This window comes from Notolabrus celidotus, chromosome 15 (genome assembly GCF_009762535.1).
Source record: "Notolabrus celidotus isolate fNotCel1 chromosome 15, fNotCel1.pri, whole genome shotgun sequence".
Lineage (NCBI taxonomy): Eukaryota > Metazoa > Chordata > Actinopteri > Labriformes > Labridae > Notolabrus > Notolabrus celidotus.
Window position 1 is genome coordinate 12,097,457 of NC_048286.1, and position 19,591 is coordinate 12,117,047.

Genomic DNA, 19,591 nt, shown 5'->3' on the forward strand with positions numbered 1-19,591 from the left:
GTTTCTGTGAAAATATTTATGCAGAGATCATCGGGCTGCAAGGGGAGCTGAGTCAAGTGAATAAAGGAGAAGTCATTTTGAGTGTTTAATAGAGGAAAAGAATGGGAGTAATTACACCCATGGCAGGCCTGTCATACCTCTTTACTTTGACAGGTCTGCATTGTTCATGAGGGATTCATTAAGTAAAGAGAAAAGTTGAAAGTGAATATCCAAAAACTTTAAAAGCTTTGTCTTAGATGTAAAAACAAACTCAGTTTCACACCCTGTGATTCAGACACATTTACACATGCTCCCTGAGGAAAACTCTGCCTGTTTACATCTGATTGTTACCTCGACCGTGCAAGCTGAACAAACTGAAGTACTACAGAAAGTGCTGGGAAGCATTTGCACAGTCAAGGTGAGGTGAATAAAGGTCAAACACCTCGGATTTAATTTAAATTCTAATGGAGCACACAGCAAAACACAAAACACTGCTGAATGAGATAGTCCAGAGGAGTTTTCTTTCAAGAGCAACTCATCCACAACAAATGGGTCAGTGTAATGTTTTGGGAGGAGATTGCAGATAGACGTAATAAATGTTGTGTCAGGTCCAAAGGTTTTGGCTTTTCAGTGCAACTGCTCGGGGACAAAACCCTGCAGTGAGATAGAGGTGCTCTGCAAAATACAACTTTTAGAAAAATGGTGAGTCGTCTTTTACTAGCTGGAAACTTTTGCAAAAAATAAAAACCATATGAGCTCACATTAAAAAGCATCCTGTCCTCTCATCATGCATGTCAACTGTATCATTTCTGCAGTCTGTATTTGTCTTTATTCAGACTGCACTATCTTCTTGTCTGCATGCCAGCGAGATGTGAGATGGATGAGATTGGAGATGGACGAGGATTGCATCACGACTGAATAACTAACGAAAGGATTACAGAAGACTGGAGAGACTTGTTTTTTCTAACACATAATGACAGAGTTTGGAAAAGCTGCTGCAAATGAAATTGCTTCCTTCTGAGTTAATTGACTTAATTGTTCAATCAAAATTACCAGAGAGTAAATAATGTCAAGGTGAGGTTTTAATTACTCCTGAGCACTGATGTACAAGACTAAAAAATGACTTGTGTGTTGCAAATTAATCATCCACTCGTTACCTTGTCTTCTATTCAGCACAGCTCTCCAGGAAAGATTCTGTATGTGATGCATAACAAAGCAGGTGAATGTTCTCAAGTCTATCACTGTGTACAATAAGCTGCTACTTCATTATAAACAGCTCTACATTCTGGGTTTAATGCGGGCCAGAACAGCTGTTCTGTCTGAAGAGTCAGCTTTATGATGCCTTTTCAGATGAGTGTGTTCACTTACTGTCTTCGAAGTGTTCATACTGCAGTTTGTTTCAGCTCTGAGGACACAGATAGAGATGGTTTTTACTTGTTTTTACATCACAGTTTGATGTTAGAACAAGCTGACAGGGCAGTTTCTGTCAAAGCCTCTTTTGTAATATCAAAGGCTTGAATATTGAGAATTTTAAAAGTAAATTAAAGACCCTTCTATTTAGTTTGGCTTTTATATAGTGTTTTTATAGCTTCATATAATGTCACTTTGCATTTATTTTAATATTCTATTGTTGGGGTGCTGTTGGCCTCTGTCCAAGCACGCTCCATATACAGAGGCTACAGTACTTCTCCTGGCCTCTACCATTTGCTGCATGTCTTCCCCCGCTCTCTGCTCCCCACATTTCCTGTCTCTCTCCATCTATCCTATCCAATAAATGCAAAAAAAATGCACAGAAACAAAACTTAAATGTTTCTATGTATAGTTTTATTTATTTTGAATTCTTCATTTTTTAATATCTACCTACTTATCTTTATGTCCTTTTTTGTGTTTTTATTTATCTTACTTTCATCTTTACCTTTGTTGTTGTGCTTTATTTACTTATTTCTTAACTACCCTTTGTTCTTTATTGATATACATTTTATTGCAATTGATGTGAATTAGTCTCTACTTTTGAATCCATTTCTGGTGTATGATTAGTCATAATATATTTGAGTTTCCTTTTTTCAATCACTGTAAAGTACTTTGAATATCATTTGATTTGTATGAAAGATGCTGTATAAATAAAGCTTGATTGATGATTGATGATTGATCTGTTTAGCGTTCACGCTTTATTAAAGCTGTCCTTCGTCTGTGTTTTGGCACCTTTTTATTGTTCCTTAAACTTTGTCATACCGAGCTATCATGGCGAGGTCTCCTTGAAAAGGAGATCTTGATCTAAAAGGACTCATCTAAAGGTTACATGTTGTTTTTCTCCACACCTTCTTTATCTCCTGATGTTTTACAGTCCTCTTGATGTTTTCATTTTCCTCTTTTTCTTTATCTGCTGTTCTTTATGTGCAGTTTTCGTTTCCTTATCTGTGAAGAACCTTGTAACTCCGTGTGGAAAAGTACTTGATAAATAAACTTTAGTTTAAAGCTACTGGACTGGTTTCTTTTTCAGAGGAGGTTTGAGGACACAACTGATTTAATCTGATTGTTAACCAGTTCTTGTTTTACTTCGCAATATCCCAACCATTTTGTTTCTGTGCAATATCCTTATCGTTTGTAATATCTGTACCATTTGCTCTGTTTATATCACTTTAATTTTTAGCACCTGGTAGATTTCTAATTGTAAATACTCTATTATTTGACATTTATTCATTTTATTCTGTATTTTATTTGTGCTCTTTCTGTTAATACTATAATGACTGAATTTCCCACCGGATAAATCAAGTATAACATCTACATAACTGCGACCTCAGTAATATAAATACTTATGAATTGAAAGTCACCAAAAATTGTAGTAGATTATTTTGGGTACATTTTTAAAAGGCTGCATAAAAATGCAGTCAAATTCAACAATGGAAACCCAGTTTTTAACTCTTTAATCACTGTAAAAGTAAAAGGATGAGGGTTGCTGCTTTGGTCTGGTGGTTAAATCAAATGCCCCACATACAAGAGCTATTGCAGACCTGGTTCAATGCCAACTTGCAGCCCTATGCCACTCTCTCTCTCCCAGTTTCCACTGTTCCATCCTCTCAGTAAGGGCATAAAAGCCCAAAATTCAACTTTAAAAGAAGTGAAATGATGGGTTGGAAGCTAATTGTTTCCCCTGTAAGAGTCATGCTTTTAGCACATCCATTGGGAAAGAGGCTGTTTTTGTCTGATTTGCATCCCTAATGGTGTATTTTAAAATGAAAGTCATGAAAAGTTAAATTACCGATGCTTTTCACCTCAGAAAAAGCTCTGAAACTATCACACGTCAATCATTTTTTAACTACCATTCAGAAGCTATTTTTCACTCTCTGCTTCAGGCACACATTCACGTATGAATAGAAATTAATCAAAATGAAGGTTACATTCAACCTGTAACAGCCAATGAGAGTCAACAGGACAACAACGAAGCACTCGAACACCACGTGTTGCTGCTCAGCCTTGACATCTGCTGTCTGACTGTGTGAGTCACATGAAAGAGAGACATTCTAATGAAATAAAGCTGGTCATCTCTCTTTGTTTTTCTGTGGTTGTAACTGAAATAAATGCTCACACAGAGCAGAAGCACATTAGAGAAGCATCTTTATTGGGATACATACAATGTTTTACACTTAAGACTTAAATAACTTGCAGTTTTGTACATTTTCACGGACTTCAATCTTCAATCACCACACATCACTGAGCTGAGGGCACAACACGGAGCACAACGATCAAATCAACACATATCAAGGATAATCCGGCTGGAAGGTGGGGGGAGGAAACTACACCGCGCTGAGTTTCAATTCATTACACAGAATGAAGCCCTGATTATTAAAATGGTGAAGTACAATATACAGACAATACACACTCATCCACACAGTGATACACAAACATCCATGCACGGTAACAGTTCAGCTGCGAGCTGCCACGGCTGGAGCCTGCTGCTGATCAGTGGACTGGAGCTGTCTCCCCAGGTACTCCCTGTGAAAGAAAGGAGGAGAAAATGTAGCTGAAAATATCAAAAACACAAATATTTATACAAAAGACCATACTACAACTACAACTATCTGTCTCACCACTATCATCCCTCTCTCTTCATCTCCTTCTATCACTATTTCCAACCCCAACACAGTCGAGTCAGATGTCTGTCTAACATGAGTCTGGTTCTGCTCGAGGTTTCTGCCTGTTAAAGGAAGTTTGTTTTTGTCACTGCAACTTGCTAAATGCTGCAAAGTGCTCTGCTCACCCACTGAACAACCTTTTAAATCCTTTCAATTCATTTTGGTTTATTAGATTTTCTGCAAAAAATAACAAGAAGACTGGATATAGAGTTCATGTCTATGCTAAATATGTAACTGTAGCCAGTTAGCCTAGCTTAGTGAAGTCTCTGATATGTAACCACATAAGACAAAGTATATGTTGTTAGTCTATGCTGTTTACAATAACTCCAGGAGGTTTCAGGAAATTGTAGAAGATTCTGCAAACTTGAGCATTCTGTCTGAACAAGAGGGGGACAGCAGGTATTAGCCAAAGTACATTTCATCCAGTCTGCTTCCAGTAAAGCCAATCACATCGGTTTGCCTAGTATTGGATAGGCTGGAATTTAAAAAAACAACCAAGATGGTTACCTCTGATGTGTGTGATATGATCATTTTTACTTCAGTAGTTAACAAACTGTGTATTCACTAACCAACACCTACAGTTATTACTAAACCTGAACTTACATGTCACAACAAACCACAGACTGTATAAAACATGGATGAAGTCTCAGTGATGTCACTGGTTTCTAAAGAGAAGATATGGAGGCTAAAGGCGCTTTCACACTACTCATCACACATCATTCACTCACTGATGGTAGAGGCTGCTAGTAAGGTAGTAACAGGGTTCCCACTCTTTGCTTGAGTTCGGTTCTGGTTCTGGTTCTGTTTGCTTGAGTTCGGTACTGGTTCGGTTCAGTTCTGGTACGGTACGGTTCGGTTCTGGTACGGTTCTGGTTCAGTTCTGGTACGGTACGGTTCGGTTCTGGTACGGTTCTGGTTCAGTTCTGGTACGGTTCTGGTTCAGTTCTGGTTCGGTTCTGTTCTGGTTCTGGTACGGTTCTGGTTCGGTTCTGGTTGGGTTTGCTTGAGTTCGGTTCTGGTTCTGTTTGCTTGAGTTTGGTTCTGGTTCTGTTTGCTTGAGTTCGGTACTGGTTCGGTTCGGTTCTGGTACGGTTCGGTTCTGGTACGGTTCGGGTTAGGTTCTGGTACGGTTTTGGTTCAGTTCTGGTACGGTTCTGGTTTGGTTCTGGTTGGGTTTGCTGGAGTTCGGTTCTGGTTCGGTTCTGGTTCGGTTCTGGTTCTGATTCGGTTCGAGTACGGTTCTAGTTCGGTTCTGGTTGGGTTTGCTTGAGTTCGGTTCTGGTTCTGTTTGCTTGAGTTTGGTTCTGGTTCTATTTGCTTGAGTTCGGTACTGGTTCGGTTCGGTTCTGGTACGGTTCAGGTTCAGTTCTGGTACGGTTCTGGTTCGGTTCTGGTTGGGTTTGCTTGAGTTCGGTTCTGGTTCGGTTCTGTTCTGGTTCGGTTCTGGTACGGTTCTGGTTCAGTTCTGGTACGGTTCTGCTTTGGTTCTTGTTGGGTTTGGTTCTGTTCTTGTTCTGTTCTGGTTCTGTTCTGGTTCGTTTCTGTTCTGGTTCGGTTCTGATACGGTTTGGTTCTGGTTCGGTTCTGGTTCAGATCTGGTGCGGTTCTGGTGCGGTTCTGGTTGGGATTGCTTGAGTTTGGTTCTGGTTCTGTTTGCTTAAGATAAGTTCTGGTTCTAACCCTAACCCTAATATTAACCTTAACCAAAACCCTAACCCTAACCCTAACCCTAACCCTAATCCTAACCCTAATCTAACCCTAACACTAACCCTAACCCTAATCCTAACCCTAATCCTAACCCTAACCCTAATCCTAACCCTAACCCTAATCTAACCTTAATCCTAACCCTAACCCTAACCCTAATCCTAACCCTAACCCTAACCCTAATCCTAACCCTAACCCTTATCCTAACCCTAACCCTAATCTAACCCTAATCCTAACCCTAATCCTAGTCCTAACCCTAACCCTAATCCTAACCCTAACCCTAATCCTAACCCTAACCCTAATCCTAACCCTAACCCTAATCCTAACCCTAATCCTAATCCTAACCCTAATCTAACCCTAACCCTAATCCTAACCCTAACCCTAATCCTAATCCTAACCCTAATCTAACCCTAACCCTAACCCTAATCCTAACCCTAATCCTAATCCTAACCCTAATCTAACCCTAACCCTAATCCTAACCCTAACCCTAATCCTAATCCTAACCCTAACCCTAATCCTAACCCTAACCCTAATCCTAATCCTAACCCTAACCCTAATCTAACCCTAATCTAACTCTAACCCTAACCCTAACCCTAATCACAACACTAACCCTAACCCTAATCCTAACCCTTACCCTAACCTTAATCCTAACCCTAACCACAACCCTAACCCTAATCCTAACCCTAATCCGAACCCTAATCCTACCCCTAACCCTAATCCTAACCCTAATCTAACCCTAACCCTAACCCTAATACTAACCCTAAACCTAATCCTAACCCTAACCTTAATCCTAACCCTAATCACAACCCTAGTCCTAACTCTAATCCTAACCCTAACCCTAATCTAACCCTAACCCTAATCTAACCCTGACCCTAACCCTAATACTAACCCTAAACCTAATCCTAACCCTAACCTTAATCGTAACCCTAACCCTAATCACAACCCTAGTCCTAACTCTAATCCTAACCCTAACCCTAATCTAACCCTAACCCTAATCTAACCCTAACCCTAACCCTAATCTAACCCTGACCCTAACCCTAACCCTAATCCTAACCCTAACCCTAACCCTAATCACAACCCTAGTCCTAACTCTAATCCCAACCCTAACCCTAACCCTAATCCCAACCCTAGCCCTAACTCTTATCCTAACCCTAACCCTAACTGTAATCCTAACCCTAATCCTAACCCTAATCACAACCCTAACCCTAACTCTAATCCTAACCCTAACCCTAACTCTAATCCCAACCCTAACCCTAACCCTAATCCCAACCCTAGCCCTAACTCTTATCCTAACCCTAACCCTAACTGTAATCCTAACCCTAATCACAACCCTAACCCTAACCCTAATCCTAACCCTAACCCTAGGGTTAGGGTAAGAATGGTTTTGTAACAGAATAAATGCACAAAATTGGTCGATTATAAGTCTTCTCATAAAAACACAGTACGTAAAAGGGTTTTCAACACAAACCATTATTTTTTGCAAAGTTAAGGTAAAATATACGGCTACAAAAGGCTAAATTAGGAGCAGTTCGGGAGTCGAAAGAGCCGACTCTTCTTTGGGGGCTGAGTCAAAAGAGCCAGCTCTCTGAAAAGAGCCGAACTTCCCATCCCTAAAGCACATGCTTACTACCATTTGCACTCTTAGTTGCCCTTGGAACTATTTGTATTGTAAAACGCATCAATGTAAATACTTCAGACCTGTACCATAGTGATAAACAGATAACACTTCAATTTGAATCAAGTAAATACCACTTGGATACTTTAAAACAGAGGGTCATTTCATTCCTTGTGGACTCAACATGACAGCATTTATACTTTTCAAGTAATTGATCTTAAACGCTTTCAGAAAATTAACAGTAGCAAGACTCACATATCCCTGCGAGCCACCAAATGGTATCATAACAATGGTGTACATACTGTTTTGTAATGACACAGCACAATTTTATAAGTTATTAGAAATTTATTCAAATTATTTCACGGACCCCCACGCTATTGTTCGCGGACCACCAGGGGTCCCAGGACCCCACTTTGAGAACAACTGAGCTAGAGTACAGTAATTGAGGTCTCAGCCTGCAGAGAAAGTTGTGAGACAAAGACCCCCAAGCTCTCTGCCTGACTCCACTGATCACACTATAACTTAAATATAAGACTCTTTGAATCAAAAGAGCACTCTACAAGGTTCATGTACCATAAAACTAGACAATATACCCCTGTTTTCTGTGAATGCATGATTATGAAGTGAAGGAGAAAAGATGTGAAAAAAGTTGTGCAGTGTCGCTGTCTTTTCCAGCACAGCGTGCACTCAACTTTCAATGAATGGGGATGTGTTTTGTTAATAGGGTCAGGTCGCACGCAGCCATGTTGGAATAATTTTCCAGGACTATATGTGATTTTCCAGGATATTTGACTGTTTCTCCCATTTTCCAGGTGTTTTCCAGTACTGGAAAACTGGTCAACTGTTTTCCAGGTTTTCCAGGTTTTCCAGGACGTGTGGGAACCCTGTAGTAAGATAGTAAGTGACCATCGGTATTAGCTCATCTAATTCATACACAGTCACACACCACTGAACATCAGGGGGGGCAATTTGGGGTTCAGTGTCTTGCCCAAGCGGCAACCTCCGGTCTAAAAATATGAGTCCAATGCGGAAGTGCTGAAAAAACTGCAGTTCCGCTTGAGGCTGGCTCCGGAAGTACAGGAAACCACATACACACCAATTCAAAAAAGCCAATCTTTACAGCAGAAATAAACATGTTTACAGCCGGGATAAAAGATGAGTGTAGTCTGGATAGCTAATTTCTCTATCAGCACACACTGTAGGGGGGGTGAATTTTTTCCTAACGCTGCAATTTTGAAGATATTGAGATTACGAGTCTTCCAATGAGAGGCAAAGCTGACATGATTGACAGGCGGGAACACTGTAGCTGTTGGCGAGGAGGCTCAAAGCCTGCCTCTTTACCTCACAATCACTCGACAGCAGCAATATGGCTCCTGCAACGATTAGTCTCAAAACAGCGCTTCAGAAACTGATGGGTGACGTCACGGATACTACGGGATACTACCTCCATATTTTATACAGTCTATGGTCTTGCCCAAGGACACTTCGGCATGTTACTGCAGGAGCTGGGATCAAACCAGCAACCTTCCGATTGATGGACCACTGACTCTAACCACTGAGCCACAGCCGCCCTACGTATGCCCCCTTTATCGTAGCCCCCATATCTGAAATGCTGACTCCTTCAGGCTAATCAAGAAACCAGTTAGTGCTGTTGCCTCACAGCTTGAGGGTTCCTGGTTTGAAGCCCAGGCTGAGCAGGTGTCTTTCTATCTGGAGTTTGCATGTTCCCCCTGTGCGTCCTCCCACAGTCCAAAAACATGCTTATTGGGTTAACTGGTCACTCTAAGTCTTCCATAGGTGCAAGTATGCGTGTGAGTGGTTATGGTTTAAATGGTGTACCCTGCCTCTCGCCTAATGACAGCTCAGATACAGTAGGTGTATGGTGATGATAGCTCAAGGGGTTTATATTTAGTATCTACTGTGAATCCTAGTCATACTGTGTCACCCTGTTAAAACAATAAAAACTGATGATCATTAAAAATAAAACATATTTCAACTCTGTCCAGTCATCAAAGAGAGACCAATTCTGTTTTATGTACCAGGAAGTGAGCAGGTTTGAATTCGCTTATGTTAAATGTTTGTGTAATATGCAAACTAGCTACCTTACCTATCATCCTACATTTGACTGGCTGAAGCTTTCCTGACCTCTTTGCTCTGTGTCTGTTTGGGGAGCCTTTTAGAAATTGAAAAAATTAGCCAAAAGGTTCCAATTTGGTGATTCCAGGTTTGTGATTTCCTGGACACAGTGTTGATTCGCTTAGCAGCTTTATTAAGGGTCAAACACAGGACGCAATAATCAGTGACTCATGAGGGAGGTAAGCATGCTACTGACCCCTCCTAATTTCTAGTATTAATGTGAAGACAAGCTCCCAGGTCCGTCCTCAAATTAAAGGGACAGACATGAGAGTGGCATAAATCTGAAATGCATTTTCATTTCTATCCAGCTGATAACTGTGCTGAAGTTCATTATCTTTTAATGTTAGAAAGAGCGCTTGATTTTTTTTATCTGACGTCCCCTTCTTTTAGAATGTGATCTTCTCCTGGTGATCCAGACATGCTGTTCGTCCCACAGGTGAAATATAAAGTCATTATTTTGAAAGGTCATATATATCTTCAGGGGGTGGTAACATTTAGACGTGCGTTATCAAACCTTTAAATTTAAAAGGCTAACATATCTTCTGGGAGAAGAAAACTATATTAAAATTTAAGACCAGTGAGTGCTAATAAATATATAATCTGTCAGAATCTTCTCTTCAGGTAAATACAGCTGTTAGGATCTCTTTGTGACATGCTTTTTAATTCTGTATTTACACTTATTTAAGTATGACTCACAGCAGTGAGTAAATGCAGAGGTCAGTGGAGGCAGCAAAATGACCTTTTCTGATTCATCATCCTGTTTTTTTTTTGTTTTTTTTTTTAACATGTTTCCATTTTTGTCTTCAAATTCAAACCGTTAATCATCTTTCGGCAATGCTTCCAAGCCTGCACTTCAAAACTGCATCTCATGGCTGTCTATCAACCCTGTCTTGATGAACAGTGAAGGATTTTGGAGACAGATTAAGCTAGAATACGTAGAGCTTTGCGAGGAAAAGGTCTGCTTCCACATCTGGGGATTAATTCAAGACGGGGTTTCAAAAGAGTATTCTTAGTTTAAGGCTGGAATGGAAAACCTGCATCCTCTACATGGAACACAATTCTGACTTTTGATGAATAAAACTCAACAGGTGTCAGGATCTGATCTGTAGATGACCATCCCTTATTTGCTCATGAAGAAATTTAGATCTTAAAAGAAAAAAGAAGTACAAATCTTCTCTTCAGTCGTCAGTGGCTGGCTTTATGTTAATCCAGAGAGCTGCCAGGTTCTTATTAAGGGGCATAATGGAAGGATGGGCCTCCGTTATGAATTTCTGATGTAGGAATCTAATTAAAAAACACACCAAACTCAAGGCTGGAGCTCAAAAACACCAAGAAATGAAATAATATACATGGAAATATCTGAAGTTTTTAAAACACAAATCAAATTCCCATTTCAACACGGTTCCTCATAAGAGTCGTATTTTTTTTGCACATGTACTTCTTCACAGGGAGAAAAATCTACCTTTAAAACACTGACTTTAATACAATTCAGATGTCTAGATCCCTGATGTTTTAAAAGTCTCCAGTTTTTAGAGTTTGGTCCACTTCTGTTTTTGGTTTTCATGTTAATCTCCTCTATCCCTCTTTCCAACCCTAACTCAGTCGAGGCAGGCGGCTATCTAACATGAGTCTGGTTCTGATCGAGGTTTCGGCCTGTTAAAAGAAGTTTGTCCTTGCTGCTGTTACTTGCTAAATGCTGCGAAGTGCTCTGCCCATGGTGGATTAAGATGAGATAACACTTAGTCTTATCCTGTCTTGATGTTTGGTCTTTGTTAATAATTTAACATAGAGTACGGTCTAGACCTGCTTTGTTTGTAAAAGCGTCTTTAGATAATGTTTGTTGTGATTTGGGGCTATACAAATAATGATGGATTGATGGATTGATGGATTGATGGATTGATGGATTGATGGACTGATGGATTGATGGATTGATGGATTGATGGATTGATTGATTGATTGATTGATTGATGTTGGTGGCTCTATGGAATAAAACCATAATTAATCAAATATTAACCTTTAGATTGTACTGTGGTCGTGTTTTTGTTGGCACCTGATCACAAAGTGTCGAAGAGATATTGCTTCGATTTGACAAATTCATCTGGAAATGTGTATGCTGTCTATTCATGAAAATTTAAATGTAAAAAAAGCCTTCACAAAAGGTCTCATTAGGATGTTGGGGTGAAATATAATACAATTCATACAGATTTGAGGATCACGGACGTAAAATTGCCTCTTAAACTGAAAATACAGTTTCACCTCTGGTTTGCAAAGCCCTACATGTTGAGCATGTTTGTCTCTTTTCAAAAAGACAGCTACACGGAGGATACAGAAGAACTGAAGATAAACTGATCACCTATTCAGTGAAATGTGCAGTAAAAAGAAGACTACAGAGAGCAACATGAGTTTAAGGGCGTTTGCTCTCATGAAATCCTCATCAAGGTCAATTTCCCCCTCTTCCATTTCCCCCCCCCCTGCAGCTTTTTCAAGGCAGCACACGATGATCTTGAATCGACATTTGGGTATTCTACTGGGCCTTATAGCTAGGCTTGTGTTTGAACTGTAATCTTATGATATATCATGAAACTATAGACTTCTGCTGAAAGGACTGAGTCTCTGGGGCCAAACAGCACAAGGGCAGAATGACTCAGCAGCTGATGAGACTTAAAACAGCATAAAACCATCAATACGTACAGAGCCGAGTGGCGTGAATGTCATTCTTCTCAAGTTATCAAGTTCTGCAAGCATGTCAAAGAAAAAGGCTTTTCAAAGTAGACCAAAGGGCACAGAGATAAGTAAGAGTTTCACACGTTCGTTTCTACTGTTGTCATGACAGCGGGGGCCTTCAATTGGCGGGGATGAGAGCTTCTTCACAAAGCACGAGCGGTGATGACACAAGTAACTCAGGGGGACGGTGGTTTCTTTGAAATGATCTTAAATACAATCTTCAGTGCCAAGTGAGAAAGACCTTAGGTTGTTTGAAATTCAATCAGTCAGTCAATAAATAATAACAACAGATGTGTTATTCTACAGCCACATTCTTGCACTTCTGTTTCCATGTAGGCAATGAAGCAACCTTGTCCAAACCCAGCTTGTCCCCTTCAAAACAACACACACCGTCAGCAAAGCAGGTGACACATTTCCGACACAGTGACCGGAGATTTATTTGACACTGAAACAAATGAATCGGCGGAAGTACAGCACATCTGAATTTCTACACGAGCATGTGTGGGCGAATTAAGACTTAAGAGGAAGATGATATAAGAATAGAAAAATGTAATCAGTCGTGATATGTATACTCAGCTTTTAAATGCTGCTAAGAAACAAGCTGTGAATAGAGATATCGACTTTGATATCTAATCAGATGAACAGTTTCTCGAGTTAGAGGGCGTGTGTGAATATTACCAAGGCTTCGATTTGGACTATAATTTATGGGCAAGTCTTGGCCCTGTTATTTATTTTTTTGTAGTTTAATATCTGTGTACAGCACTTAAGCTCCTGTGAGGAGTCTTTAACTGGTTATGAAACAGACTGGAATCTATATTAATGCCTCTTCATGAGCTACAAAACCAAACAAGAACAAATCAAAACTTTTTCATAGGAGCATCAGACCGTGAGCATTTTTTTGGGTTAGATATCTATTGAAGTATTTTGCTTTCTAACAAGTGTTTTTTTTTACTGTTTTACTGTTTTGTGGATGTATGAGAGCTGCAGGCGTAACTGAGGGCAGAGCATACACACACACACACACATACAAACACAGAGACACACACATACAAACAAACACACACACACACACACACACACACACACACACACACACACACACACACACACACACACACACACACACACACACACACACACACACACACACACACACACACACACACACACACACACACACACACACATAGACACAGAGCAAGCAGGAAGAAACATGGCTCTGGCTGCATCTTAACCAAGTTGTGTTCCTTTCTGCAGGTTGGTGCAAAGTTTTGGACTGTTTTTGCAGAGTTTAGAAAAAAGCTTCTTATTCCTGTTTTTTCCACATTGTTTTCATTAGTAGCACTCGCTCTCTTTACTTGGTCTCTCTCTCACTCGATTACTATTTCTCTCTCACTGCAGATTTGTTTTTAAAACATTAACTTTGGACCTTTTTTTTTGTTAAGCTCCATTATATCCATATACTACTGTATGTAAAAAATAATGGAAGGCCTATCGTTTAATATCATGTGGTCTCAGAAAGGATCTCTACATTTTGACAGCCTTACCGGCACATGATCAAAGATTCTTCCATCCAAGAGGACTACATCAGTTTTCAGGAGAATACATCAAAAGCAGAAAATGGTGATGATTTAGTGATAACAGGCTTCGAATGAAATCGTTCCCCAACCAGGATGAAATGAAAGGAGAGATAAAAAGCCACAAAAGCAGCAGTTTGTTCAGGTGACGAGGAACCATAATAACACTGCTAGATTTAGACTGAAATCTCCCACGAGGGAGGCAAAGAAGAATCGCCAGAAGAGATGGGAGAGAGACCTCCACTCCCACTAGAGCAGAGATGTGAAGGAAGTGATCCACAACTTCACAGGCTTCAGCATCAGATGTCCTGCTGAGGGTGAAATGAGTAAAGCTGCTGGGTCTGATAACATACATGTCTGTGTAATAGGAACATGCTTAAAGCAGGTATTTGATGTCATAACTGACATTTACAGTGTCGCTGTCACAGGAGGCTGATCCTTACCAGCTCATGATAGTGACAATCAGCTCCACTTTTCTTTTTCCATTGGAGCCAGACTGAAAACCATTTGTGCTACGGTGAATATATTAACTTCTGCCCACACTCGAGCAAACATACAGTCTACTCTCAACATTATGGTCGCAGAGAAAGGAAAGCAGTTGCAGAGTAGGATTTCAAACACAATACCCTTCCCCAGGAGGTTGTTGCTTGGACTGGACCCAGTGAAAATCTGAACTGGCAAGTATAATCAATCTCAGTGCTGGTGAGGGGTTTGAAAAAAGATTTATGTGAGATAATAATAAATATTTGAATGTGTTAAGTCAGGCCTTAGTTTTATACAATAACAAAATAAATAAATAAATAAATGAATAAAAATAATGATAATGATGATGACCATAAAATAATAATTATCATAAATAATCAGAAATCATTACTAATATTATTAATATTAATAATGATAAATAGTATAATAATAAACATAATAATAATGAAAATGACATTGCTAATAATGTAGATAATAATTATATTAATAATAATTTATTATAATCATCAAATAATAACTAAACATAAACATTAATAATAATAATAACAATTGTAACCATTATAATAATAATAGAAATAGAAATAATGATAATAAGTATTAATAAGTATTATTGTTATTGCTGAGGGCAAATAGCACATAATGTATTTATGTGTAATGTTCGTAGCATCCGCTATAAACACTATGATACTTGCATTAACGTATATTGTATTCGTCCAAACGGAAAGATAGTAATTTCTTTCTAAATCTTTGTACAAAAAATGTTTTGATAGTACTTTTGGACTGGAAACGTTTTGTTATAATTTGGTACACAGGCTTATTCAGGGAGAGTGCAAAAAAATATTCTTTTAACTTTCTTATCAGTATACACTGAATACCTGAATACACCTACTTGACATAAGACCCAGCACAACTTTCGACCTAATCAGACGTCTAATCAGACAAAAGAAATGATAAAATCCTGTGAAGGGTCTTTTTATAATTTGTATGCAAATGTGAAGGATTTGCATCCAACTCTTGGTTCTGATTAAATCTTAGAGTCTGACTTTCCTCACTAACTCTGTGATGAATTGTTTTGTTTCTATTGAACAGAATGCAAAACATAAATGCTTTTACAAATGTGTTCATACCAGTTGTGGACCATGAGCTTCTGCACAGCCAGCAGGGCATTATAGCGGACAAGCTGATCCTCGTGGTGCATATGATTCATCACAAGCTGTTTTCCACCCAGCTGCTCAATCACCCTGAAATAGGAAGAACAAAAGCAGAAGAAAACCTGAATGAATGAAGACCTTTATACACCCAGGAAACAGGTACTATTTTCACATTTAGGTCAGTTCAGTGGGTAATTGCACCCAGCCTGTTGGAAATTTTCTAAATATCTGACAAAAGATTGCTGGCCCCGTAAGAGTTGGTGGTGGTAATGCTTTGCAGAGGAAAATGGACTTAGATAATGCTCATAATAATACAGTACATGGTGTGACAGAGGAAAGAAACTCAGGTGACAATACAGCCGCTGTTACATATTCACTGATGTGAACAAAGAGACAATTCAGGGCTGAAAACTGAGGCTGAACCTGGAACCACAAAAACTGAAGTCCTTCAAATGACTCATCTGTTTTTTTTCTATCAAAGCTTATACTCATGCATTATTAGGGTACAATTCCACATTCAGGACTTCAAAATGTTTGTCCACACACCTTCAATGTGACTTCATCAGTCACCAGAAATGGGGCATTTCAACCCTGAGACTTCACTTCAGGGAAGTCACACTGATAGAGAGACAAGAAAACCATGATTGATCTGTCAGTCCTCGAGTCATCAAGTCCCGAGAAGATCTTGTGAAGACTTGACGAAATGATTAGGTCATCATATAGAGATCACCTAACTGGTTCACCTGTACTACTGAAAGTGCAGAACAGCACAACCCCACAACACACAAGGAAACGGTCTGCCCATAGCTTTGTCCCCAATAGGCCCCGGAGTGTTAGCCAATGAGAGGAAAGGGGGGTTGTGAATAGCGGGGGCTTAAAGAGACAGCAGCTAAATCAAAGAGTTTCAGTCAGAAGCTGAAATGAGGGTTTTCTAAAACACCAGTGAGAAAAATAGAGATTTTTTTTAGCTGTGGAACAGAGGTACCAGAGGGATGGTATAAAGCCTGAAAAAAAGCATAACGCCCCCTCTTTAAGCTTATTTATATCTCATGGTTAGACATCCTTTTGAGAAACATGTGAACTTTAAGTGCTAATGAGATGCAGGGGATATTAACAAAGAAAGGGTTCGCAGCAAAACAAAGCTTAACTTCAGGCCCACACACAAAAAAACTTTATTTAGGCACATTACAGACACTCGAGGAATGGTTATCAAAGTGCAGGTCTCATGTGCAGGTTTGGCCTCGTGCTTAAGTTGCACCCCATGTACATGAGGCAACAGTCCTTGTTTCCTGCCCTATCCACTGCACTTTCCTCTTTAAAAGAAGGAATAAAAGCCTGAAAAAAATGTTCTTGTTACTCAAAACAACCAGAATACATGTGGAAATTTTTTTTTATAAGGTCCAGTACTGAGATATTGTGCGCAGCAACCTTTTACTCTTTTTTTAAATCAGCCCTTTCACTAAATGGAACAAATGGGTGTATGAAGAGGCGTTGGAAAAATCTTGCCCCACTTTGAGTTCATTTTTTTATGTGATCTGACCAGAGGTTCTTTGCAGAAACACAGATCTAATCAGATTGAAGCCTGTGTTTTTTCATCACATTTATAGATAAATGGGGGCGAATCACACCAGAAGAGGGTTTTGAAAATTCTCTTACCATTCATGTCATAAGAAAAGACGTTTATCAAAGCTATCACTTCACATGAATTCTGAAAAACATGCATGAGTTTTTCTGAGCTCTAGTTTTTCGCATTTTAGATGAGCTTCACTTCAGTGTGGCTTCAACAAGGTGCTCTAACATAGCTTGCAGATTCTGGACCAGGTTCACATGATAAGTTTCAGCAGATGTCTTGGCTGCACACTGTCAAATCACTCTGTCCAAAAGGTGCGTTATCTGTGACATGTCATGCTCTACCACAAGATGTAGCTTGTAGGGACAACACTCAGACATGCTGTGCTATTTAAACCTCTACCACCACCAGCCTGACCATGCATGCATTAGAATAAATGATCAAGGTCTCCAGTTTGAGTGGGAGTTTGTTCCGACTACTGCAGGCATATTTCTGCACCCTGAGCAGCAGAAGAACAGGTACAGCACTGTTTTTGTCAACTCTGTTTCTGGTGTTACTCCACTCAGCAAGACAGTATCACCTCCAGCTCTTCTCTTAATGAGCTGCTGTTTAGGATTCTCAAATGTGGAAGCAGCCTGTTTTGTTGTGTATGTGAATGTCCCTTGATACTACCACAACGGGGTAACAACGTAAGACTCTGCACATAATGGCTTAAAGCTTTAGTATAAATTGTCTTCTACGTGGAATGCCTTACCGTTTTCCGCGTGGATAATGTCGCACATACTCTCCAATGTCATGAGCTGCCACTGCGATGACTTGAGGATCATCAGATACCTCCAACAGCCTCGTCAATATCCTGATGAAGAAACAGGCAGATAAGTCTAAGCATTGATCTTACTGAAAGCCTTTTTGGGTGTCAGTTTAAAAGTGAGGTAAAACTGAATTTTTCAAACCGACATCCAAGGACATGAGAAAAAGTATTGAGTGAAAATGTGTCACCCCAGGGTTCAAGTCATTCAGAGCATGAGTAAGAGTCAGGGGAAAGAGACTCAAAAATAAGGAGGGTAATTTAAGCTGAGATGATGCCTGAGCTTTTCATAGAGAGAGGAGTGTGATGAGACAATGAGATGGGCAGATCTGGATTTCTCCTGAATGGTAATAGGCCCAACAGAGAGAGAGTGACTGGAATAACAAAGAGCACAGACACAAATTGATGTTTCATCTCTTGTGATCTGATTCCTCAGGTTGGTCACGCACAAATAGAACGAAAAACAATGTTAAGAGGGTGCAATCTTGAAAGCGGATGTGACTTTTGTAGCTGTGGAAGGGATGTTGAATTTTTGACCTTATCTCTATCAATCTAAGTGAGGTATATGGAGTGAAAACAACTTAAGGTAGTTACAGAGTTCTGACTCAGCTCAACTAAGCTGTGAAATCTGAGTTCTACTGGCAACCAGTGCAGTCATATGTGAAGTACAGTTAATAACGGAGATATAAAAATGTATTCAGTATTTGTCAGGTTTCATTTGGTCAGTAACAACAGTGTTTGACAAATTAACCCTTAAACTGCTGTCCTCTGCAGACCATTAATGTCCGTATTGGTCTCCACAAAACGCCCTTATTCAGTCGTTAGACGTGACATTTTAAAATTTGATTAGGCCTCAAAGCTTTATTTCATCTCGTCACTGTCAGGCAGAAACCTTGTATCTCCGAAACCACTACTTTCTAGGACGTAAAAAGTGTTTAAATAAACTACACACTGCATGAGATTCATTTCATCAACATCATTTCATGTTACATTTTAGAATCCCTACTGACATGCATAAAAGAAGTTTAATAGCGTTCATAATAGGGATGGGTACGAGTACTCAAGTACTCGCCGTTGACCCCATTATTCAAATAGCATTTTGTTATTCGCGCACCTGGCAAGATAATCATACAGTGTTACATGTGTGACCATGTGCTTTTTGTTTTCGCCTAACTGAATATACTAGGTATGAAAATAATTAACGCGATATAAACGTTTGACTTCTCCGGCCACGGCTTCAGCTTTAGAACACACCGAGACAGATTTCAGCAAAAACAACTATTTTACGGCGGCTATGGCAACTCTCTAGGGACACGTTATTCAACCGAAAGCGAAAGCACAACAAAGGAAGAACTGTCTGCGACACCTGCGACATGTCAATTAAAAAAAGTAATGTCTGGAAGTACTTCGAAAAAACGATGAAGTTAATGTGCAGTGCAAGATATGTGGTGTTAAACTTACATAGCATAGAAATACTAGTTTGATGCTTAACCACATACGCTTAAAGCACAAGGAGAAAACAGAGGAGACAGATAACAGGCAGTCTCGCATCACGTCTTTTGCTCGCCCTGTTAACACACGTCGTTGTGATGAAACCAGAGCGGAGAAGATTAGCCTGATAATAACCAAAATGGTAACTGGAGATATGCTACCATTAAGTTTTGTGAAAGGAGAAGGCTTCAAAGAGCTGATTGTGTTAGTCGAGCCGGAG

General features: G+C 39.7%; 1 protein-coding gene across 3 annotated transcripts in view; it reads right to left on the reverse strand.

Annotated features, from left to right (window-relative positions):
• Positions 1-3,577: 3,577 nt before the first annotated feature.
• The window catches only part of atp6v1h (ATPase H+ transporting V1 subunit H), a 33,316-nt gene continuing 17,302 nt past the window's right edge, over positions 3,578-19,591 (reverse strand). For all 3 annotated transcript variants that reach the window (XM_034703245.1, XM_034703243.1, XM_034703244.1), the window contains 3 exons: positions 17,827-17,928; positions 15,479-15,592; positions 3,578-3,972 (listed from right to left, as the gene is read on the reverse strand). In XM_034703245.1, coding sequence (XP_034559136.1) covers positions 3,903-3,972; positions 15,479-15,592; positions 17,827-17,928 — 286 coding nt within the window. In that variant the 3' untranslated portion in view covers positions 3,578-3,902. The remainder of the gene's footprint in view (positions 3,973-15,478; positions 15,593-17,826; positions 17,929-19,591) is intronic.